Raw genomic sequence first — 25,725 nt, forward strand, 5'->3', positions numbered from 1 at the left:
ACCACTTTCTACTTTGTATGTTTATGTCAAAGGTTACCTGTATGGGACTGGGAGAGATGCAAGCGAAGAGCAGTGGTGTTCAGAGTAGATGACCTAGTTATTGCAGAATTTTGGACTGGTGTCCACTTTGTTATTACCTGATGAAGGAAGCAGCTGTATGGTGCTTGGTCTGTTGTGTTGGTTGCCCTTGCTCTGCGCTGTGGATGGAGGTGGAGCTGTTGTCCTTCAGAAAGGAGTGTCAGTGTGCAAACCTGTTGGGTTTTGAAGTAATTGAAGACTTATGGGGGGTTTCTGCTCCTGCTTGGTGGTGGCACTTAATGCAGTTGAGTATTGCGTGTTTGTATCCGTCTTAAGGTTTAGGACTTGCCTGCCTGCACACCACCTCCATGACTTAGAGTCATCTGGCGAGCAGTGGGGGAAAAACATGCAGCGCATCTGATGATGCTGATCTCCAGGCCGTCAATGAGAGCTACAGCTGAGGCAAGCAAGAAGTCTCTTTTAATTTATCAAGAAATCTTTTAAACCTTCTCATGGTGAGGTTGCTCTTACTTTCCCTGCTAACATAAAATGTGATGTGTTGGTTATTTTGTTAATGCTGCTTTCCATGGTGTGGTGTACATGGTGACAAGCTTTGGAGATGCTGTTCGATCCTGCATGTGCTCGGAGGGCAGCTGGAATTTCCACTTGGTGCTCTCCTATTGGCAAAGGCTGGGGTTTTGACTGATTAAATATTTACAGTGGTGGTGTGACATGCTGTCCCTGGATGCCACTTCACTGGAGCAAATGTTTGTGCTGCTTGGTTTCAGACAGGCGTTGGCTTCTGAGCTGTTCAGTTGATGGCCCTTCTCTCCTCCAGCAGCGCATGCAATATGTCACCACCAAGCAAAAGTCTTATTCTTTGCTGTCAAATGATGTGAAACCAGCTGATTTCCTTCTGCTGGGGAATTTAAATATGGTCTTGTGTCACTTATGCATTCGTGGAATATAGCTGTGGATGTTGCTGAGGTTTGAACCATCTACAGATGTGTGAGGCTTGTGCAAAGCCAGTGTTTCTGGGATGTCTACTTTGATTCATGAGTGCAAAAGCAATTGTGTAGAAAACTGAACTGGAAGTGGTATCAAATTCATATTGCTGTACTGAGTCTGAAAAAGCCTCTGCTATTGGGATATAGATGCTGCAGTTGGGATGAAAACTGTTGAAATGCAAAAGCTGCCGTGTTTAGAAAACAAAACCAGCCATGAAATGGAAAGAAACAAAATGAAGAATTTATCAATACCATGTCTCAAGGAGGGGGAAAGGATTGTGCTAGAGAACTGAGCTTAAGTTGTTCTTGGTTTTTATCTGCAGTGAATGCTGAAATTGAAACAGGAGCTTACTCCCAGCATGTGATGAGAAGCTGAGCTCTAAAATATGCTTTTCTTGGTAATAACTGCAAGAATTAACTGCGCAGCTCATCTTGATAGATGAAAACATGAATGGGTCAAGTACTGCAAACTATCATTCAGCAAATTATGCTGCTTGGAAATTCTGATTTAAGCTAATGTCCTAATAATCTTTAATTTATAATTCATTTATGCATTTAAGTGCATCCACGTTCCTCCTTCCACTTCATACTTTCTTATTTTGACAGCAAAAAAGAATTCAATTCAAATATTAGTGACCAAGCTTCCAGTTCAATTAAATTCTATTAAATTAAGGAGTTTTATTTCAATTAATAATGCTTCTTTGGAGAAGTCCAGACGTTTGCAGGGTTTCCCATCCCTGTATCTCCTGCTTGCATATGTGTGCTTAGGCATGGCAGCATAGATAATGATAGGTAAATGTAAATACCTCCAGTGAAAAGCACTGGTGAAGTGGGATCTGTTTGAAGCACATTTGGGACTTGGCTGCTTTGTTAGCCTAAAAAAAAAAAAATCACTGCTGAAGGACTGACTGTGTTTCTCTCTGGGCAGAGCTTTATTATGAATGTTTTGTTAGCGAGATAGTTGTGACAGCGAGTCTTTTAAAGTGCCCTGAGAATTTCAACAAAATGGCTGCTTTTCTCGGGTTTCGTTCCTATCTGGATATCAACAGGCTCACTACCTTGAGCTCTAGCAATCTTCCTCGGCTTCAACATGTAAAATTTAATAGGTGGCTGTTGTAAATTAGATCTGCTGTTTCAGCTTTCATCAAACCACGTTTGGAGGAAAACAGAATGCTTGAATGTGTTAGCATTTCCCTTGTTTGCTGTCTGTTTCTGGTTGCTTTACTTATTAAAATTTTTCTTTGTAAACAGAAAATGTGCTTTGTAAAAGCACGCTTCTCCCTGCTGCAGCTTCAAGCCTAAGTAGTAATCCCATCTGAGCAGTGTTGTAGCCTGTTCATAACTAATCTTTGTGGTGTAAGAGTCGTAGACAATAATCCTGTGTGCCAAATGAGAAGCCCACCCAGTTTCAGAACAGAAACTATAATATACCAGTCCTGTGTAATCTAGTGTTGTTCAAATACTCTGCTAATTTTTGCAGCTCTGGGCAGGGTGAGTGTCCAAAGTGATTGCTGAGGGCTTGTGCAGCAGCGGCAGGCTTGATGGAGAGAGGTCTGTAGCAGAACTAGTGTCAAAACAGGGGTTGAAACATCAAATTATTTTGGTGTCGTTTTAACCCCATAGGACTGAGTTACGGGACATAGCTGCTCTGCACCAGCTAACCTCTCATTGTGACAGATGCTGCGATTTACTCTTCCAAAGCTGCTCCCAAATAATTGTGAGGTAAATGTGTGCATGCAAGCAATTAATGTGGAGCAGCTGTTACCCGGTACCTTGTTGGTGTGCCTTGCCTTAAATTAGAACAATCCTTAATGCCAGAGGTTTTTGCATTTGTATTTAACTGTGGTTTATATTATGCAAACCAAGCCTCTTAGCGCTGCCTCCCTCCCTGGCTTCAGTCCTCCCTCTGTAATGCCGGCTCAGGTTGTATTGCTGTCCACATTGCATATGAGCAAGGGCACAGTTGTATTAATCCTTGCCTTCTATATCAGTGAAACAACTAGTTAAGTTTTAAATACTAGATCTTGGATGTGGCAAGCAGAGAAAGCAGGCAGCCCAGCTATTTCTGGTAGGAGCTTGTCATGCTGCTGGTGTTTCCTTTTTTTTTTTTTTTTTTTTTTTTTTTTAAATTAACATGTTGAACAAATATTGCTGTAGCTAGAGGAAGCTAAAGCCCAACAAGCCAGTAAAAGCTACTGCTCACACCATATTTGTGTTATAATACACCAAGCCAATGGTGCCAGTCTCTGGAGTATAATCCTAAATAACGTGCTGTTTCGCACATTGCTGTTGCAGTGGGAAAACAGCTTTCTTTTTGTGATGCTGGCATATTTGGGGGGGTCTGACCTAGGGAAACTTGTTTTGGAATGCTGCAGTGCCACTTTGTTGGGAAAATGGAGAAGCCAGAAGCGAAATGAGGCCTTCTTGTTCTTTGCGACCACGTGTCCTTTGGTGAGCGGTATTTGCTGGATATGCTGTATTGCACTCGATAATCACTGCAGACCACTTCAGTTCCTTGTTAATATGGCATAATTTATCCTTCAGTGCAGGGGGAACCTGTCTGTCCTCTTTAAAAAGAAAAGTCAGCCAGAGACCACTACCTCAGTTGCCTCTTAGCCTATTAAGCGATTAATAGGTATTCCCAGAAGTCTTAATACAGTGGCCAAGTGGGCTGCTGTAGCAGAAGGTAGGGCAAGACTTCAGGCTAATTCAAAGCTCTTATAATGCTGTTGCTTGAGAAATTAAGAAAATACTGTTTCTTTGTACATCTGGCAGATCTCTGGGCTGAGTGAAGAATCCTTGTGTTTGAGAAAAGCTGCGCGCTTTACTGTGTGAAACTTATTTGTAACTCTGGAGCATGGCAGGGGTGAGGGGCTCAAGTAATGTGCTTTATAGATGGGAGAGTGCTGGAAGGATTACATGGAGAAACCTATATGTGCTATCTGCCTGGTATGTTTAGGAGGAGATTTCCTGGTTTGAGGCAAGGCTTCTCCTAGAAAATGGAATTAAAAAAAAAAACAAAAAACCCCCAAAAAACCAGTTGTACTGACTGTAGCAGGTGATATCATAACCAAGACAATCTAGAGATCAGATCAATTTGTTTACTAAAGTATATTTTCATCTTTGATTAATTTGCTTTAGGAAGCATGCATGGTCAGGTGAGTTATTAAGAGCTCCTTTAGGTACTGCTACATAATACAGATAGTATTCTAGAAAAAGATGTTGTGGAGACCCAAATACAAAGTAACCTAGAAAGATCAAAAACTAAAGCCCTGAAAGAGGCTGCAATCCTCCTCCCTGAAGCTGGAGTAGCCTTTTGGTGAAGGAGACCCTTAAATTCCCATACAGCTTCTTGGTGGCAGGACTGACTTGAAACAGTTCAACTGCTTGTTCCCTTCTGTCTGCAGTGCTGGCACAGGCTTTGTGCCACCGTGTGCTGGGCTGGATCAGGGACTGATACTACTGCAAGCTTTTTTCTTGATTTTTCTTTCCTTTAAATGGGGTTCTGTTCTGGTTTAACATGATTCCAGTGTGGCTGCAGCAGCTTGAGCAATGTTGACCAGGCAGAGCACTTGTTGGCCCCACTGTCGGGGCAAAAGATGAGGATGCAGCTCCCTCGGAGGTGCAAACTGTGCAAAGACCATCCTGTTGCCCGAAGAGCCCCTCACCCTTGCCTCTGGGTATATACTCGGTGTATCTGTGTTGTGTTTGCATAGCAAGGTGTATCAGCTTGCTGCTTTGTCTGAGAGCTACAAAGAGAGGGGACAATAACTCCCATCAGAGCACCGAGCTAGTCCAGCTTGTCCTGGAGCTGGACCATCACTGCTTTGATGCAAGGCACTGAGTAAATCTGCCCAAAAGTGGGATTGCCCCTTAGCAGGCGGCTGCAGTGCTGTTATCCCAACTCCTGCTAGTGTGCTGAAGATCAGGGTGCTGCCTCACTGTTTCGTAATGGCCAGTTGCATGTGGTTGTCAGCCAAGCACCTCATTGTGTTATTACTGTTAGGAGCTTGGATCCGTATTGCCTGGGAGACTTGTTCAAAGAGGGACTGGGGCCGTGTTTTCACAATACAGAGTATTTGGCAATACCAGTTTCTGGTTTTTCTGCCCCGTACTGTGTAGCAGATTTGCCATCCCAGCTGTTTATGGGGCTCCACATGGACCAGATCAGGGATCTGGTCTAACCTATCCAAAGCTGCTTTTGTTCACATGGGCTTTTTAAGCAGGAAAAATTTCTTAATTTGGCCTTAAACAAGTTGTACTGGCATTAATAAGCATAAGAACACACTGCAAAGGGAGAGGAGTATCACTTTTTATAGTATAAACCACAAGACTAGTTCTTTGTGCTTAGATTTTGACCCTAGGGCTTTATTTCAGTGAATGTTTTGTTGGTGTTGCTGCTGAAAGATGCTGTCCCACTTGTCCCCTCCTGCCCTCTCCCTTGTGCTAATGCAGCTGTTTGTGTGGTCAGGCAATCAAACAGATTGGGGAACTGATTCAGTGCAAAAACAACTTAAAGGAAAAGAAGAAATAAGATCCGAGCCAGTAATTTGCAGTGTTGCAGCATAAGACGGTTGTACTAGCAGGGACTGGTGAGCACAGGACATGCAAGTGTGTGGCTGAGGGTCAGGATGGGGTGGGATCACTGCTCTGGGTGGCAGCATTGGCTTTTTGGCAGCTTCAAGTTGTAGCTGTAGCCCGCAGGCTCAAAAAATCACATTGCTAGTTTATGTCCTACTTTTCAACAGCTTCAGAGTGTCCATTGAAAATTTGCCCTAAAGCAAACTTCCATTTTGGTATCAAATGGCAAAGAATGTATAGCCACTTTCAGGATGCTCGCTGTTGCTTCTGTTGCATGTAAATGGTCCTCAAACTGAGCCGAGATAGTTTGCATTTAGGGAGCTGAAACATGGTTCTGGGGTGTAACAGAAGCCGTATGATTTGTTATGTTTCTCATATGACCCAGCCCTTGGCTGATGATACAGATTAAATTGGAAGAAGAATTTGTGTACAAGTGAAAACCAGCTTTTATTTCCGGTCCTATTTCTGACCTTTCTAGGCTGTATTTCTTTCCTTAGTTGTATAATTGCATAGTATTTTCTGAATCTTGGTGTGCTTTGGGAACGTTTGGAGACTTCAAAGGACATTGTCATCTTACACTGGCAGCCAGTTACTTTCTGAAAGAGTTTTCAGCCCAGGTGTTCTGGTGGTTGGGGCTGGGACAAACAAGGAATGTTCGTGTTCTGCAAATAGCGTGGAGGTTGTGGCAAAAATGGGTAGGATGGATGGCAATTAGCCCTTCCTGAATTTTACAAACACCCTGGGTTTACATTATATAAGTACACTGGACATGGAAATGTTGGCACTTAAGCATCTGTTGTGGTAGCAGTATCTAACCAGTTCCTTAAGTCTTCAACCGTATTCTCATTTTATATAGTCATCTTGCTTTATAGCATTTTTTAAATTTTTCAGTCTAAGTCAAGCTGTCTTCCAGTATATGTTAGTTAACATGTATTGTCTGCACAGGTTATGTTATTAGACACACTGATTTCCCCATTTGTTTATTCAAAACTCTGCTTGGTGTTCTCATAACAGTATACCAACTTGGTCAAGCAGTTACTCAATTATTCATTGTTTTTCTTTTCTTTCTCTAGAATCCAGCAACTATCACTCGAATACTGCTTAGCCATTTCAACTGGGATAAAGAGAAGCTGATGGAGAGGTAAGCAGCCATCTTAGCATGCAGCTGCATCTTGCTTCAGACCTGCAAGAAATGTTTATTACTGGATTAATGTGAGAATGGGTGAATACACAGTATGTGGCAGGAGGATCTCTTCTGTAAGCTCTAAATCTTCCCTTCCCCCTTAGACTTTAGCAGCTAAGAGTGACTTTTTTTTTAATGTTAATAATGCCTATTAGGCTTTAGAGAAGTTGTGGAAGTTAGTTGCACCTTGGAGGAGAGGGTGCCTTCTAGTTTGAACACATACAGGCACAGGATTTTCACAGGCTCTGGGAAAAAGCAAGCAGGAACAACTTCCTGTTATCTTGCAACTGTTTTGAATTTGGATTTAGTTGCTCTTGCATGTCATTCTAGCATGCACGCTCCTGACATGTTTGTTTTTAGTCTTACTGAGACTGAATTGTTCTTGACTGGTAAAATGCATCTGCCTTGTCTTCATCTTTGTAGCTCCAGGTTTTCTTTACTGTGTGTGTAAATAATGGCTTGAATTTTGCCACTCCCTCCCTGTCAGAGCAGAGCATTTTATGGTTATTTTGCATCTTTGATTCCCAGCTCTCGGGGAATGTTTCTGGTAAAGGTACTTTTTATAGTTATTATACAGTGGAGGCCAAATCCAGCCACAGTGGTAATGCACCTGTGTGGCTTTTTTTTTTTTCTCTCACTGCTAGTGTTGCTGTTGAAGAGAGTGTGAGGGAGCTGGAGAATTCAGTTTACTTGTAGAAGCTAGGGGGAGAATTAGTCTGGACTAGAAGGAGCAGTAAAGACAGTACAGGGACTTACTGGTTGTTATGGTCTTTGCTGGTCTTAAGTGTCAAGAGACACAAATGGGGGGTGGTGGGGGGACGGGGACAGAAGGACTCGGTATCTGGTAGGATTGTCTGTTCGACTTTCAGTTACCATTTCCTTTGCCTGATGATCAGGGTATGAGAAGATAGGATGCTTTGTAGTCTGTAAAGCAGAAACAATTGTTGGTAGTACTGTTGAATTGATAAATGCCACTTAACAGCCCATAGGTGCTCTGTGCTGTGGGCTGAGCCTGTGTAGTTTGGTCATCATTTGGGCAGGGTGCAAGTGTCGAAGAGCAACAGGTTTTCAGTCTGCTAGTAGATAGTGTTGGAGTTTAAATGTTTCTGCTATCCTGGGATAATGGATTTAGGACACCTTTAGCCCCCTTTGGGTAACACTTTCAGTTAGTGATGGTGCTCAGGTATCTCTTATGTTTTGTTTGGCCTAGGGTTTTTTTTTTCTGAAGTGATTGTATTCTTTAAAGCTTTCTAGCCTTTGATTTATTTCCTGAGATTGACCTCTTTTAGTTAATGTTGGAAGTATGAAAGCTTTGTGTTACAAACACAGTCATATTGAGGCTATTTAACTCTTGACTACAACCGTAAGCATTCTGATTTAGTTCCTTCTCTATAATGTGTGTCTGTTCACTTTTTGTAGTTGAGTTTCTTGTGCTGGTTCTTTTGGTCAGGCTAAAGTTCAGTCTCCTTGCCTACCTCCACCTCACTTTGAGATACCTCTACGTAAGTGTACTGAAATGTCATCCCTTTATTCAATAGGTTTTTTCCCTTCTCACTGAAAACTTGTTTAAGGCTGCCATCAATTAAAAAAAAAAAAAAATTGGGCTGTGGGTTTTTTCAAAGGGGGCTCTCAGCCACTTCTATGTGAGGTATTATTGTTAAGGCTTTTACAGTTTCCAACTAAAACACTTTAAGTAGACGTAAATATTTACAACGTCCACAGGTAAACATGTACTCTTGGTACATATTCATTAAAACACTTATCTTAATTCTATAGGACTACCCCTGTGAGTAATGTAATACGTGACCCTTGCTTATGCAGACCTATTGCACACTAGTCACAGTTCTGGTGCTGATTGATGTCCTGCTGTATTAGAAAAACACTAAAACATTTTCTCTCAAGTAGCTGGTGCTGCTTTCTGTCACTTCTTCACCAAATAGATTCCACAAAGCTCTTTGCAGTGCTCTGCTGATGCTCAGCTGTGTTAAAGTAGGAGTGGGAGGCTGGGGAAGAGACCGAGAGCTGGCTCTTAGTGTTCAAGAAGATTCTGTGATTGCTGCAGTAATAGGCGAAGGCAAGGGTAGGAGGCAAGTGGTCACTTCAGTAGCCAGGATGCAAAACAATCAGTTTGAAGTAGCGATGGAGCTGGAAATGATGCCATGAGCTAGCTACATATCACGTCTTTCTGCTAAAATAGAGGTGGTTCTTGTTTAGGCGAACATGACAATCTGATTAAGCCCAAATTTAGACTTGGTTATTCTTCCAGAACAGAAATCACTTTTGAGACTTGCTTGGCTTTGTGTGTGTCCAGCAAATCTTATTGCAGCATTGTGCTAGTGTAAACGAGCTGAAAAACACTGGGAAGCATTCATGGTGAGGTGGAGAGGCATGCTGTGATTGGGCAAAAAAATAAATTTAAATGCTACTTTATTTTTTTTAAGGGAAAACCCCCAAAACTTAGATTTTACTTGAAAGTAACACTATCTATTCACTGCATCTTCAGTGTCTGACCCAAAAAAAGTCTTGTGCCTGAAATCTCCAGTTTGCTCATAGCTTAAGTTGCGTGCTGGCTTGCCTGTCGGCATGCACCCATCACTGTGTGGGCTAAACCCAAGCAGAGCCTGACCCCGGGGCCGGAGCATCTGCTTGTGCTGGGGAGCCAGCAGGTAACTGCTGCTATTGCACTTCTTGCACGTGCTAAGTAAAAGCGCTTACGCGCAGTGTTTTTTCACACCAAGTGAATCCATGTTCTGCAACTGTGTTGGAAACTTTTTTTTTTCCTGGGGGACTCTTACTTTAAACAGTTGAACTGGTATAAATTTGGCCTCTTACTCCTAATAACCATTAGGAAGACTTCCCAGGAAGTTCCTGTTGTTGCCTGCAGTCTGGGTGGGTATAATGCATGCTAAGATGTAATGTTTGGGTACAATTTTTGGTGCTTGATTTCACACCAAGTCAGAGCTTGAACTTAGTTGCTTAATGGTGTATATTTACAGCACCTAGCCAGTGTCTGTTTTACCTTAGTTCATGGTGAGTCAGCATGACCTAACAGGCAGCCTTATCAAACTTTGCCTGTAGTAAAGCAGATAAACGAAGTGCCTTCTTTTTTGATAAGTGTGGAGCGTGGTAAGGCCTGAGCCTGTGAGATGAAAACTTCTGTGTTTTAAAACATGAAAACTTCTTCATTGCTTTTTTTGTATTGTTATGCATGTTTTTAATAAGCAGGTTATTACTGTGTCAGGTTTCTCATGGAATAGTTGCATGGCAGATATGTTGCAGGTATTTATTCCACTTAGAATGAAGTAATAGCCACAATTGAAAAAGCACCCTATCCCACTGGTGAAGCACTAATTATTTGACTGTGTCTGAAAGCAAAATTGGTGTTTTGGGGTGGGTTTGTTTGTAGGGTGGAAATAGGTAGTGGAGGAAGTACTCAAGTTCAGCTTCTGATATGCTGCATGTGTTTTGGAGAGTAAAGATGTTAAATACTATGTTTTGCTCCGTCTTACAAGCTTGGTTAGTAGAGACAGGAGACTAGCAGGTGCAGATTGACTGGGTAACCTCAGAAGTAAGTGAAGTGGTTTAGCTTATAACTTTATCTTGATTACCTTCCAATTTTATTATGGCTGATAGCATCTGTCCCTCTTGAGGGGAGTTTTGGGGATGAACCTCCTCATGATGAAGAGACTAAAATGCAGCTCTCCCACTTTATGTGCCTTCCCCTGGTCACTTTTTTTTAAAGACAAGTATTTCAGCATGTAACCAAAGGCCCAATTTAATCCCTGGAGGGTACAGACAGAGATATTGCGGTTCCTTGTAGGTGCTTATCTTGGTGGCCACATGTCTCTGTTCCCTCTGAGCAGAGGACTTATGCCAGGATGGCCCTGGTGTCTTGGCTGCTAGCCCAGATTGGCTTTTCCCCTTCCATTCAGGGTCTGACTTCTCTGTAGGTACCCGGCTGTCTGCTTTCCTTTGGGCAAATAAGTACTTAACACTATTCAGCAGAGGCTGAAGAGGTGAAAAATTGTTCATGGCAGGCATTTTGGTATGAAGATATCTTTTACTGTGAGTATGCTGATTCTCTGACATTCACAAATGCTCTTTCACTGAAGTAAATATCCCAAAGTGCGTACTAGAAGCATTTTTTTTTTCTGTGAAAAGCTTTTTATCTTTGATACTCCCTTGGATATGATTTGATTATGTCTAGAAAATGTTGATTAGGCAGTTACCAACAGCAGGAAGAAATTTTGAGGAAATAAAGAAGCTGACAGCTTGATCCCTCTGCCAAAAATACTTGATACTATTATGGACTTGGTGTTGGTAAGCAGTGAAGAAATTATAGAACTTGAAAATAATTCACTGGTGTGTCTATTCATTTTAAAGTAGCAGAGAAAACAACTTTGTAATGAAGCGAATGAATTTTGAAAAACTAATAGAACAAATTGTTGAAGTCAGCGGTATTGAGCAGAGAGTCTAATGTTGGTTGAATAGACCGTAACATTTCTCAAGTATCAGAAGTGCTAGAATTACTGAGTATCTGCATTGCAAATGGAGAAGAGGGCAGAGGGCTTAAAAGGCTGATAAATGTCCTGTGCTCCTCCCTAACATGAAAATAAGGACCAAGCTACCAAGAAGCAACCCTTTAATAGTGAGAATTTGAGGAAAAATCAAAAACCCTGGAGTTGTAAAGGAGGTGAGGAGGGTATTAAAGGATTTTTCTCCCATGTTTCATGGCAGAGATGACAGCATGCAACTGTGTTATATAAAATATGGGGCATACATTGGGTTCAGCTATCAGTATGGTGTGTATAGAGTTACTTTGCTCAAAAGGGGAGTAGCATTCTAGATGGAACCTGTTAGTAAGTCCCTTATCAGTTAATTTTTGGGATGAATGTTTTTTAGTATTAATGAATGACTTGGCACAAATCTGTTTGGAGGCATTTGGCTCAGAGGAGGATCCAGACTTCATACAGGAAAAAAACCCAGACAGCTGGGAGGATCTTAGCAATAAAAGTGGTACAAAGTGTCACAATAGGTCCCATCAACACAGAGATGGAAAAGAATATGGGGTTTCTAGTGGAGATTAAAATGGAGCTGCTGACATGAAGGAGCTCTGGAGAAAGGTAGACATCGTTGGGGATACATTAGGTGAGATATCTGCAGGAGAAATATAGGTGAAATTGTATGAGATTGTGGTGAAATCTTACCTGGGATCGCATTTGTTTTGGCCTCCTTGGGTTCAAGGAGGATGAATGGAAATGGAAACTGGTGGTGGAGAAGGTTTGCTGGGACAGGGAAGTGGAGAAGTGTCATGTGAGAAGCTTATCAGCTGTGTTAGGGAAAGGTGTTAGAGCTGCTGCCTGTGAATCCTTTGAGCAAAGAACATGGGAAGGGCAAAGGGAGATCTGCTTAAATGGATGGTGTGTGTTGATGCTAGAACAAGTGGAAAAAAGCCATGGTAATTGGAATTAAGATTCATTCCTAACACTTGAAGGAACTGGAGCAGTCTTCTGACTGGGCCCTTGGTGTGTTTGCGTAAGGAGTGGTGGAACAGTTAGAGGTGTTGGACTCTGCTCTGGAGTATCCATTGGAACTGTGTATTTTCAGGGAGATCCAGGTTTTCTTCTGCATTTTCTAGAGTTCTTGTTTTCTTATTGCCCAGTGACAGCATGATTTTGAGTCTGAGACACATATGTGCAAATAGTTGTGGAAATTAGTTGCTCAGTGCACCCTGGCACAGCAAAGGTGGCAAATGCATTAAAAGAAAACAGCATGGGGAAGGAGGAATACCCAGTACCCTGTTTGTCTTCAGCACTGATGAGGTTTACAAGTGGTAATCCCAAAGAGCAGAGTGAATATTGTAAGAATTAAGAGTGCAGTAGAGTTAAAAAGGCAAACTTAGCCTTTTTTCTTAGATTATGTTTTCTTCCTCCTCTGCATGGCCCTGACTGAGTCTCTCAGCTGCCTCATTTACTTCTCCTGTGTAAGTGTAGGGGAGACCAGGCACTTGATATGGAAATGATTTGATACGGGCTGTGGCTGTTTTACCAAAATGTAAGCACCTGCATGCTTTGCAGTGTATTGATAATTTGGTAACTGGCTAAAGACTCCAATCTATACATCTTACTTGTTACCCTTGTCACTAGCCTTTAGCCCTGAGAAACACATGATGTCAAATCACTTATTTTCTGTTATTGGGAATCTCCTGAAAGCCTGGGAAGGAAATGGTTGATTCTGAATTAGTTACCTATTGGTATTTAGAGGGAATAGGTAATTCCAGGTAAAAAGCAATTGCTGGTGACTTTCTGTCTATATGTCTTGGCATAGGGCAGTAGGTGTCATGGCTCAGAAAAGTAGCTTTTGCAGAAATACTGTAAAAATAGAACTGCCCAGTGCAAGTGGTAAAGTCAAGTTCCTGATGTGGGTAATGCACCTTTAAACAGCCCACCATTACAAATATCTCTGGTATTTCCATAAGAATTTAGCTGACCACGAATGCCAGTGTTAAAGTTGCATCATAACATTTGTCTTCAAAACTATTTTTTTCTTGCAAACCTCACACCCAACTGTTTGCCTGCTCTTCTCAAACAGAGGATGTCCTACACTGATTGTGCTGCATGTGAGAACAATTTGAAGGCTGGAAACCTTTTGTGGAGTTAGTATTTATCCATGACTCTTTAATAAACAAATACTGCTTATAATGGGACTGCACTGAATTTGCTTGCTAAAATTTTTCTGGATATGACTAATCCTGTAGGCAAACAAAGTAACTTGGTTGAGTTACATCCCTGACCTCACGCTGAAGAACAGGGGCAAAGCCTCCTGTATGCTGCAATGCCAGAATTCCCCACTACCTTCAAAATTCAGTGTCTTTGGAAATTAAGATCTAAAGTATGTGAACTGCATCAAGAAACCTATGAACCAGCAGTGAAATTAACACTTTTTAATTGTAAGTCAAGTCTTGTTGGTAGGTAGTGCTATAAGAAAGCTGCTGTGGATTTGGGACTTTTGGGGAATACTGCTTGTAAACCAAACAAGTTGTGGTTTTTTTTTTTTTCCTTAAGGGAATGGGAAATGGAAAGAAAGTGGTCTTTTGTCTCTCCCCAACCAATTTTGCATCCTCCTTTCCATGAAATATCTAATCTTTGAAAGCATGGTAAACCTGGAATTTTATTTTCTTAGGAGGTTGTTAAAATATCTCAGATTGACTGGAGACAAAAGATACTCAAGTGGCTAGGATTTTGGCCCAAGAGATGTGTGGTGCAGGCTTTGGACATGGGTAAGGTGTTTAGTGTGAAAGTGAAGACTAGCCTAACTGGAGATCAGAGTCCAGACCTAGCAGCAGTTGTTCGCAAACTCTGGAGATGACTGAAGTGTGTGAAAGACAGTCCTGCAGTTGCCTTAATTGGAGATCGGTGACCATGCGTAAGTACTTGATCAACTGAACCAAGTGTCTGACTCTGCTGACACATTTCTCCTTAGATCAGAGAAGGAAGTGCCAAAGTTGAAGTCAGGACCTCTTCAAGGCACACTTAATGTAGACTGAGTACACGGAGGAAAACATGAAGTACGGGAACTAGGGACCTGCTGAATCACGAACTGTGACTGATTACTGCTTCCTGCCTCCTCTTTAATGTTTTAGTGATTAGAATATTAGGAAAAAATGGAAGGCTTAAGCTGAAAAGAGAATTGAACTTGGGGGCATCTAAGCTGTGCTTTAGGAAGGTATCCTGGTGCCTGGACTGCAAAGTAGGATGTTCTTGCTCTAGTTTCCTGTCTTGGAGTTTTAATGCAAAGCAATTGCTGTAGAGAATCATGAATTACTTGAAATGCAGCTGAAGAATTGAAGGTACCTGAATTTTCAGGAGTGTGCAATTCAAGCCAGAATCTCTGAAATTATAGTTGTCTAATATCCACCTCTGTGGTCAGGGCTGTGTTGTGTTATGTTAGTGAAGAGTTTAACAGTAGTGAGTGTGTGAGTTTTTTTGAAATACTAAACCCAGCTTTGTACATTTAACTCCCAAGTAGAATTTGAAAAATGACTTAAAGGGAAGGTAGTTAAATTTTCATTCTCTTGTGTGTGTTATGCAGGTACTTCGATGGCAACTTGGAGAAGCTCTTTGCAGAGTGTCATGTAATTAATCCAAGTAAAAAGTCTCGAACGCGCCAGATGAACACAAGGTCATCAGCCCAGGATATGCCTTGTCAGATCTGCTATCTGAACTACCCAAACTCGGTGAGTACCTGGCAGCCAAGGTGGTATCTGACGAGTAACTCCGCAGATTTTGCTGTCTGAAACGTAATATTTTGGGTGCAGAAGTCTGTAAGGACTTCTCCAACAGTATTTTAAAAAAGCCTTTGAAATGAAACTGAGATTTCACTTTTTTCATTGAATGTTCCAGTCTGTAGTATATGCATTAAAAAACAGTGTTCAAGATTGTTTCTTAATGCAGTAAACCTTACGTCTTGTGTGCCACAGCTGATCCAAGTAGTGTGGTAGGGGACCACAGAATTATGTAGTGCTTTATACATTCTCTTTAATTCTTACTGTGTGGCTTGACAAACCTCAAACAGTATTAGTTTACTGGAAATGGGATTGTATTTCAAATTAAATTATTATCCCTTCTGCAAAAACCTTTGAGGGTGTTGGGGTCTGGGCAGCAGTGTAGTGTAGTTCTTCAGAAAAAAGCAAGCATTAGATCAAGTGATTGTTACAAAGGTCAGATACCAATTGACGCATGCAGATAAATGATACATGAAAGCAAAAATATATGGAAAGCATGACGGACAAAGGGATTTACTTAAATAGAATGACAAGACAGGAGAGAGCTTATAAAAGTAGTAAATAAGGATACAAAACAGTCAAGCTAGAAAGACTAGAATAAAACTGAGTAGGAGTAGACGTAAAAGTTGTGCTGTTCAGAGAACACAACCAATGTGGATATCTTTGGATCTTTATCATGTTTGTGCAATACCTTCTTAACCGGAGAAGATTAGGGTAGAAGTGCTTGCTGGGGCTCTAAATTAGTCTTTTGGTTTGTGGTAAGATAGGTGATGGTGCTTCTTTTTTTGTAGCTGTTGACAAACTCTAAACTTTCCCATAACCTAATCAGAGGTCCAGGCTTCTGCTGTGTTTTGTACAGGCAAGCAACTTGCTGTGACTTTCCAGGGGCAGGACATAATGATGGGAGATCCTGGAAGAAAATGAGATTAGTGGAAAAGCTCAAATACGAGAGTCCATCCGTGGCTTTGCCAAAAGGCAGGGTGCTGACATACGTGAGGAATTCTTCCTTTATTGGAACCTACTGTTTGTGGTGAAGCTGTCCTGACCCTCCAAAACACCATAACATCTGCCTGACCTTTAAAGAGCAAAGCAGCCCTTGAGTAAGGCTTCCACTCTTGCTCTGGGTGTGTTTTATGAGCTTGCTTTTCAGCAAGAATGGAAACCATTATGAGCTTTGGGGTTTATGGGTAGCCTTGAATAAAGTACCCTTGCTGCTGTAGCCTGACTGCAGTCCTTTTCCTTGCTCTGGAGCAGGCAGAGCAGAGCAAAGCCCAGTTTCAGGCAGCTGAGATTCTCAGTGTTAAAATCACTATTGCTCTTGAGCCAGTAACCACAAGACTTCATGCATCTCCTTTTAAGCCTTGTGTGCGCTGACTTCCTTTTTAAAGAATAGCTGCAAAGAAGAATTGTTGCTTGATTTGCATGAAGAGGTGCTTTGAAAAAGGAAGACAAGCTTGAGAAATTTGTTTGGCTCTCTACCTTATGCTAAAATCCTATTGTTTACTCACTGCAGACTTTCCGTGTTAGGTAGTAAGGATATAACTTTGATTTTAGGCTATGCAACGTTTTAAATGAAAATAGGAGAAGGACTGAGGGGGAAAAATGGGAGGAGACATCTTTAGCATTTTAATGTCCATCTCCAGAAAAGGTCCTCTTGGAAACTTCAAATATAGATATTGTTTCTTAATATATTGTTCTCCTATTTTTAAGGTAGTTGCTGTGCTGGGTGGGAACGATATGCCCAGCATACACAACCGACAGGTCTTTCCTCCCGCTGGCTGGGGGTACCTGCGCTGCCTGGGAAGCACCTTTCTGGCTGCTGGAAAGAACTGAACAAAGCACACTAATACTTCTTGGCTTTGTAGTTTGAATAGCACATTAAAAATAGTAGTGGCCCAGTCTTAGCTGGAGCAGTGAGATGTTGCAAGTGAGCAGAGGTGTGTCTATATTGTTGGTGTTGGATCAAGTCAAGAGACAACAGGGGGGAACCTCTGTTTCTTTGCCATGCATAAAAGTTGGAGCATATAGGAAAACTAATATTTATTATGTCTTCTGTAAAATGCTGTAGTGTCTCTGTGTCTAAAGTAAGCTATCTGGTTTGAAATATGTTTTGAAGCTGTTTTGGTCAATGTGAATTATAAATTCTAGGCTAAGTTATGTTCAATGCCTAACCTAAAATCTCAGCTTTTAAAGCCTCTTGCAATGGCCAGCTTTTACTTTGTTTTTTCCCCCAGAAAAAGCTGTATTTTTTTGTTTTTCTGAGAGCCCCTTCCAGCCTATGGAAAGCCGAGAGTTTGGAGTTACACCCGTTAAGAAATTTTACGATGTACAGCTATTACAGGAATGTAAGAGTCTTGAATATTGACCCTCTTGTGTGGTCATTGCAGGTGGTATTTGTCTGCCTTTTAAAGCATGTGTGAGGGAAATACGAAGTCTTTATAGCTCTTTAGTCATCGCCAAAGAACTGCGATTTGAGGTTTTGGGAAGCACCTGCAAAACAAGGCATTTGATGCTCTCATGGCAGCCTGTACCCTGATGGTGTAAAAACTTAAGGGAGATACTTTAGTCCCTCTGTATCCCCATGAGCCAGTGTCAAGTCACAGTAGTTATTTCAGGTGAAACCCTTATTGGTGAAGACAGGAATTGAGAGGGTCGTGGCTTTGCCTACCCCCTCTCTTGCATCTCACCCTTCAGGTTCCCTTGGAGAGCAAGGCTGCTGGGGTGGGGGCGTTTGGGGAATGTCGTGCTGTTGTCCAAACTGTGTGTTTGTTCTCAGGACACACAGATGACTTAGTCTGTTGGTGGTATCATCATTACTGAAGTAAAGAAAGCCTGAGTAAGGCTGTCATGGTAAACACATATTGGAGCAGCTGATCCCTTCTTTGATCAGTTTGATGCTACCAGAAGAGCAGGGACAGGTATCATATGGCAGCATGTGGCTGCTAGCACTTGGTTTCACAAGAAAAGTAGGTGGTGAGTATAGGTAGGGTGAAAGTAGAGCTGTCCCCTGTGATAATGTACTGTTTCAGAAGTCACTGTTACCCATTGCACTTAATGGTCTTATGTTGGCCTTTTTGCTTGCTCCCTTGACATCTGCTGTCAGCTTAGCCAAAAATAATTGGGAACTCCCTCAAAGTAAAGAAATTAGTTGAAAGATACTCTGAATTCCCTGCAGCCCGGGAGGAAGCCTGGTGGCTGCCTTTTATGTGGGCATTTAGCAAATCTTTTTACTGCCTGAAATATCCGAAATGAGTCTTAAATGAAGATGTGTGCTTGCCTGTGTTCTGGAGTGCTTCCTTGAGTGTGCTTGTTGTGGAATATTTAGGTTCAGGGGATGATTCCCTTGTGATGGGAAGCAAGTACAGACATGTGGAGAAGCCATAATTCTGGGAGAAGTCAGTGCTGTCTTCAGGCTGGTTGTGTGCTGTTGACATCCCAAAGGTTACAGACTTCGGGGCTTTTCTACCATAACCGTGCATCTCCAAGGGACATCACTTGGCCACAGCAGCATCTGTGGAGCATCAGATACCTTGTTAGCTGGCTTAGTAATGGTTCAAAAATTGGAAGGTATTTTTTTTTTTTCAGTCTTGGAGTTGGGGTACCTGGGCACCCCATAGCTGTCAGCCTCCTCTCTCCTTGAGCTGAGCTGCTGACAGGACGCACCACTCTAATTTTGTTTTGTTTTGTTTTTTGTTCTAAAGAAAGCAAAGGTTTGGGTGGCTATCTCTATTTTTACCTGGAACAGATTCAAATGCTCAGCTCACTTCTCGCAGACTGGTCAGGTCAGATTTAACCGCTTTGCTGCTCCTGGTAAGTGCTCTCTGGCAGGTTCTGGGAACGGCAGGCAGAGTCAAGCCTACTGGCTGCAGCATCGCAGCATGTTTCCAAGCCTCAGGTTCAAACCTGTGCCTCTGTTGATGGCAGGAGTGCCAGACAAGTGTGAATCACAAAATGGCAAGGCCGTGGGAAGAACGTGCTAACTTCCCTGTGCAATCCGAGTGCTGTAGCGTCAAAAGATGAACGTAACCTAGCTAGTACGCCAGTGTCGGATGAACAAAATGGGCGGTGTGGTGGCTGTAATCTTGAGTCTGTAGTGGTCAAGGAGGCAGTTTGGGAAGAACGTTGTTTTCTTAAAATGGACTCTCTCCTTTTCTTAATTACCAGCATCCTGTTGCTGTTTTGGGCTGTTCGGCAGAGGATATCAGGTTTCTTTCATTTGTGGAGTTTCATACAAGTTGATGGAATCTCAGGGTGGAGCTCTTGTTTTATCTTATTGGCTGAGAATAAGATGGCTTGAAAAGGCAAGCCATCAAATAGTAACCTGCACAGTGGTACGAGTGAACTGTTTTAAATATAGATTGTCCTTGCCCCTGGCTCTGGGTAGAAAGTAACTTTAAGATGACCTGAGAAAAGTAACTTAATTTCAGCCTTTCCCCAGGAGTGTTTGCTTCTACACCCCTTGTAACCATTCAGTCCCAGATGGTATCTTGACATACTCTGTGTAGATGATGCATACACAGATGAAGTCGTCCTTGTTGCTGTCTGCAACAGCTAATTATTATTGAATTTTATTTAGTAATTTACACCTGCCAATTAGGATCCTTAGTGTCTTCATCTGATGAGCATCTGGGTTTTGGGGGAAGTTTACCAAGCAAGTTGGCAAACTTTATGCATACGCATTAAAAGCATAAATGCACACAATTCTTTCTGTTGTTAGTGCTCACCCAGTAATGCAGCCTGCTTGCTGATCACTTAATGTTTGCTATACAAGAGGGAGCTAAATTAGTGCCTGTGCATAGCTGGTGTGCATATTCTGGGACTTCTGGGCAGCACCCACATGTGGAAGCAAGCCAAGTGGGAAAATAGGAGGAAAGAAGACTCCATATCATCTTATAACTGTGACCTGTTTGGTGGTGTTGCATTTATTTTATTCATTTGCATGAGTAACACAGGGGAGAGCCATGCTATGCTCTGTATATACTCCTAAAACAAGGATCAATTTAAATGGGCAGGCAGGATGGAAACATCAGCCACACCTTTCCTTGCTGCTAGGGATGGGGATTAAAGCCTGTCTTTGAAGGCATGACTAAAGCTGCATTGGCAATGTTCTGTAGTGGTGATGATGCAAAATAAATAGTAGCGTCTCAGGTTTGGTGTGGGGGATGAGAGATGTGATAAGCTGCACAGCACCAAGAAGGGTGAAATGATTGAGTGAATCCATGTGATAAAATGATCCGATGTCTTATGTTCTTTGTCATTGCAGTACTTTACTGGCCTAGAGTGTGGACACAAGTTCTGTATGCAGTGCTGGAGTGAATATTTAACTACCAAAATAATGGAGGAAGGCATGGGACAGGTAAAATGTCAACTCACCTACCTCATGACTTATTTCTGGAAATTCTGTGTATTGGAGAGGGTGGGGAAAGAAAGGCAAGAATTCTTACCCACTAAATTTTAAAAAAAACAAAAGAACAACAAAGACAACCCAAGCTCCGAAGCTTTGGGGGCTGCAGTCTTTGCCATGGGTGAAGCTGGAGGGAACTACATGGAGTTAGTGCAGGCATCTTTGCTCTGAGTGGGAGGAATCATGCTGTGCACAGTGGCACATCTGGGATGTGATGATAGAGCCAATTACTATTTTTGCTATGGATTTTAGTGAAGTCTGTTGCCTTGGAATTCTTTGTGATGCAAAAAATAGGATAAATGCTGTTCCTTTTATGAACTTTTTGGTTTTTTCAGACCATTTCATGCCCTGCTCATGGCTGTGATATCTTAGTCGATGACAATACAGTTATGTAAGTATGATGAGTTGCTACCTCTTGGCTTTCCTCTCTTTTTCCATTTTGTTACTCATGTGCTATGCAAATATACTGGCTTATAAAAAAAACAAAACAACTCTATAGGGGCTTTAAGGCAGCAGAGAGGTGGGTCTTGAACTGTCTATGTTAATACCAGTATGTGTCTTAACTTCCTGTTTAGCTCTGAAAAACCCGTGCCGCAGTACTTGGAGGAAAGACTCCTTGACCAAATTGGTCAGCATGACATCAGAATAAACACCAGGCAGTCTTTCTAAACCCTGTTTAACTGCTCTGTGCATTTTGTTTCCTTTGATTTATGTAGGAATTTAGGACTTCCTACCTAGGTCAACCCACTGGTTCACCGAGTCCCTATAGCTATAGTTAATATGTGAGTCAGAGGAAAGAAGTCCTGTGTACAGTCTGATGTAGGGTGTGTTTTTTATGCCCTCTGATAGAAAGCATTTGACCCTCAAACATAAGATTTGATTAACATGGTATGTTAGTCTGTGTCACTTTGCTTATTAAGTTGTCCAGCTGTAGGATGACTGCTTGTACATGGTGAAGCAGTGAATTCCAAGAGCTTCCTTCTCTTTTATATTGGGTGATGTTATTGCATGAGTAATATCCTTCGTAATTCTGAACCTTGATTAAGTTCATTTTAATTCTTCATGCTAAAAAGCGTCTAAATAGAAGCTTATTCTGTTACCTTATTCCTTCCTTCCTGAAGTCTGATTCACTCATTGATATTAATTTGCTGGTTTTTATATCAATTGCTTTCAGACTAGTGATTTCCCATATCCCTCTGCATTAGTGGCTCTATGTTAGTCATGAAGTGTAGGCTGGATAGAAGTGGAAGTAGCTGAAATGTTTTCATGCCCTGTTGAGGGGTGGTTTGTAGAGTTCAGTGGGTGGAAACTGAACTGAAGTTGGCATAGTATCTTGAGTGACTTGATTGAGATTTTTGTTTACTGGAGTCTGAACCCAACTTCTGGTGTCGTACTCTCTCAGCAGGAAATTTCTTGAGTGTTTTCTTGATTGAGCAGTTTGAATAAGCTGTTCAAACAGTGCCTGTAAAGTAGACTAGCTGGATTCGTTAGAGGCTGTGGTGGTAGCAGTAGCAAGGAAAGGATGGAAGAAGAGAGCAGCAGTGCTGGCTTTTGTTGCTATGGCTTCTGTTGCTATTGCTTGATATTAGTAGGTCTGACTATCCTTATGTTTCACTTCATGGCTTTTATAGCAAAGAAAACCGTGACACTCGGGTGAATCTGCGCAGTCTTCAACTCACACCATGTGCTGTGGGATTCCTCCTTGCCTAGAAATGGCGGAGAGATCTGGGGCCTATGATAGTAAAATAGCATTTAGTTGGTAAAGTAAACAAGTTCCCTTTTGTCTAAGTAAAACTACAAATGTTTTGTGGAGGTAAAAATCCACCTTTCCTTGATCTTACAGGGAACACTTGGAATGTCTGGGGGAGGGAGGTGCTTTTTTTTGCAAAAGCTTAATGCTTTCCTTTAAAAGCAAAGATGGACAACTGTGGCAATCTTATGTGTGGCAATCTTAAGAAATGTCACGAATAAAAATGTAAGCAATCCCAACTGGAATCTGCACCCCCTCCCATGTCCTTAATTATTCTCTTTTTAGGCCTTTTCATTTTTACAAAGTCTCCAGTTCCAGGTTTCCAAGCTACAGGACCCTAAGATTAGTGTGCAATGTATAGAGACATAAGTTTCTTTATCCATCAGAAAATCAAAGTAGATAGGCCAAGTTATTAATTTGCTCCCTTCTCAGTACTTGCCCTCTGCAAGGCAGTACATCTCCAAGTTGAATTATCTCCATATGAGTCCAAACTTGGCCATTCAGATGACCTTCCTGGATTTGTGAGTATTTAGCTAGCTTATTGTCCATTTTCCGTGTTACTGTTGAGCTTAAGTAGAAAGGTTGAAGAGAGGGTCCCTTTCAGTTCTTTCAAGACCTTCAAACTGGCTGAAGGTAATCTGTTTCTATCCCCTGTTCACCCTTGCTAATGCTGCTGGTAATTGCTTTAACCTACATGCAAAGTTGTTGATTTCATTAATAAGCAAGGCAGGCTGCCTTTGTTACTGGCGTGTCTAATGGCTGCTGCTCGTGGGTGGCAGCAGTCGGGTAGTAGCCTCTGAAAATCAACGTACTTGGTGGGAATGGATGGATTTTGGGTTCCGGTATGGAAGTCATATGGAGTGCTGCCTCATTTTTAGTCTTCCTTTGCATAGTTGCAAATACCACTGCTGCTGCTGCATCATGTCAGAAGGGTAGTAAGGTCTTGAAGTAATTCCTATGGGAGGGTGTTTGACCTCTCACATGATGTGCATTTTTTTTGCTAATTCCACTGATTGGTGTCTTTGAGGAGTTTGTATTATCAAAATGGAATAAAAATGTAAAATTTATGGTCTGACAAAGGATTGCTGCGATCTTTGTGTGAGTTTTTGAGATTGTATAGTTCTGAACTGAGCTGCCAGAAGAGATCAAGGGTTAAGGTTTTTTTTGCAAGCAGTTTGCATTTCCAACCTGGCTTCTTTGGTGAGGTTCCTTCTTTTACAGCTTGGCTCAAGGTACCCCAAAGTATGATGTATGGGAACTGGGAATGGGTTTCATCTCTTGATTTGTCTAGTTTCATTTATTGTTTGTCAAAAGACAATAATGTTCAGAGCAAAGTTCTTGAAGGTCTTGACTTGAGCTGTGCTGTGGAAGTGCTGTTGAACCTAGAGCAGGTGAGGTTGCTAACACGGAGTGATCATAGGCAGTTTGGTAAGCAAAAACAAGCAGATTGCGTATTCTGTGTGCTCTGGTTAGTTATGGCTTTACTCTTTATTTGAATTCCAGTTCCTGATACATAATACAATAAATTTTTGAAGTGACATTGATTATGTCTAGAAGCCTAGGTATGGAGTAAGAAAGTGAAATTTATAATTCATAATATAAGTTCAAATTGTTTTTTCATTCTTCAGTAAGTTTGACTCCAAAATTGCAGGCTTGCCATGGACATGGGCCTGTTGAGATGCTTTGTCAGCTGATTTGTTTTATTTTAGCACTGGGAAGTTGGCTGCCCCATACTATGTTTATGTAATAACCAGCATGTTGTTTGGTGAGGAGCTCCCCAGACTGCTAAGGGCTAGGATTTATGCAACATCACATCGTCACATGCGCTGTTCTTTAATGAATGTTGGCATGATAACATGCAGGAGTACACTTGATTTTGGCTGTGCCCTGAAATGAATAATCTATTAATTTCAATATTTATACGTGATATGGCCTGTATAAAGCTGTATTCCACAGTATGATTTAAAACAGAAATACTGCAAAGTGGGTATTAGTCCAGCTTTATATTTATGCAGAAGACACTTCAGTCATAACTGGAAGACTTATATAAAAGTGCTCAGCAATACATAATTTAATTATTTTGAATGTATCTAGGCTGGACAGCCTGCAAATGCCAGCTGGGTTGGTGTGTCCGGGAGAAAAGTGGTAACCATGCTTTTGAAGGATTCCTATCTGTCTAGTTTTATTCTGCTCTCCCACTTCCAAGCTGACTGACTCTAGTCGATGTTGTGTACACCCTCTATGATGTTGAATTTAAATCAGCTTTGGTTTTGTGGTAAATAGATTAAAACAACATTAACTTTTAAACTGAAGCTGTAGCATTCCACTGAAACCCAGATAGCATTAGGTCTACCAAAGTTATTAACTGCACAACAGGTGTTCTGGAGCTTTTTAAAGGGATTTGCCACAAGTTGTGCATGTTTAATGTAAATGAACTAATGAAATTGTTTGCTCTGTTTCTTGGGCTCTTCAGGAAAGTCTTTTTAAGTAAAAGTCCCCACACCAAGAGGTTCAGTTCTTTTGAACTGCGTGAGCTTTATCTATTGATTCTGAAGCTAATACTAGAAGTTAAATACAGTGTTTGTAGTTTTTATAATAATGTAATAAATGATCTAACAAATAAATAGAAGACAGGTAAGTACAAAAAAGTACCTGCAAGTGTAGGAGGAATCAAAACCATTCGTCTGTCTTAACTTACTGGCTATGTATGGAAAAAATGAGCTTTCTACTACAATAATTATTCTGTGTTTCTTCCCTTTCCGCAGGCGTCTGATCACAGATTCCAAGGTTAAATTAAAGTACCAGCATTTAATAACCAATAGTTTTGTAGAGGTGAGTTTTTATTTAAAATTTTTAATGGCTTCTAGGTTGCTTTTGTCTCACTTATGTACCAAACCAGAGAAGTGAGGTTTGTTTGTAGCTGTAGAGCAGGTTTTTTTGTATAGTCTCTCATCAAGTGTGGCTACAAGTTAGAAGCTTTGCAGGGGTTATTTTAAAGCCCTTCTAGTTACAGGTATAGTTTTAGGAAAATATTTTAAAAAAATGCACAACAAAAGACATAGAGATATAGCAAGCAGCTGTAGATAGAGAATGCAAGAGTTGTTCAGTCTGTATGTTCTGAGGAGCATTTAATGTTTATAGTTCTTGAATGTTACCTGAGATACTTCAGACTGAAAACCAAGAAATGTTGTAGACAAGAACATGCCTTAAACATTTGCCATTTGAAGTAAAGCTGCAAAATTGCTTTTAGCAAAATACTAATAGCTTTGCAACCTCAAAATCAAAATAAACTTGGAGAAGGGTGCTTTGGAATATTTTTCCACTGTCCCATTTTCCCAGTTGCATGCATTCAGATTCACTGTAAAGCCCAATATGTAAATTGTTACTAGGATCAAGCTTTTGCTCTTTGTTTGAAGTGATGTATGCAGTGGTTTTGGATTTGGGGGGGTGGGGGGTGGGTTTGTTTTTTGTTTTTGTTTGGTTTTTTTTTTAATGCAA

The 25,725-nt window shown here is 41.3% G+C and overlaps 1 protein-coding gene across 5 annotated transcripts in view; it reads left to right on the top strand.

Annotated features, from left to right (window-relative positions):
• The window catches only part of ARIH1 (ariadne RBR E3 ubiquitin protein ligase 1), a 63,425-nt gene that overhangs the window by 19,665 nt on the left and 18,035 nt on the right, over nucleotides 1-25,725 (top strand). For all 5 annotated transcript variants that reach the window (XM_030013820.2, XM_041123391.1, XM_030013821.2 and 2 more), the window contains exons 2-6: nucleotides 6,680-6,747; nucleotides 14,881-15,025; nucleotides 20,337-20,429; nucleotides 20,813-20,868; nucleotides 24,993-25,059. In XM_030013820.2, the coding sequence (XP_029869680.1) occupies nucleotides 6,680-6,747; nucleotides 14,881-15,025; nucleotides 20,337-20,429; nucleotides 20,813-20,868; nucleotides 24,993-25,059 (429 nt within the window). The remainder of the gene's footprint in view (nucleotides 1-6,679; nucleotides 6,748-14,880; nucleotides 15,026-20,336; nucleotides 20,430-20,812; nucleotides 20,869-24,992; nucleotides 25,060-25,725) is intronic.

The sequence above is a fragment of the Aquila chrysaetos genome, chromosome 5, assembly GCF_900496995.4.
Source record: "Aquila chrysaetos chrysaetos chromosome 5, bAquChr1.4, whole genome shotgun sequence".
NCBI lineage: Eukaryota > Metazoa > Chordata > Aves > Accipitriformes > Accipitridae > Aquila > Aquila chrysaetos.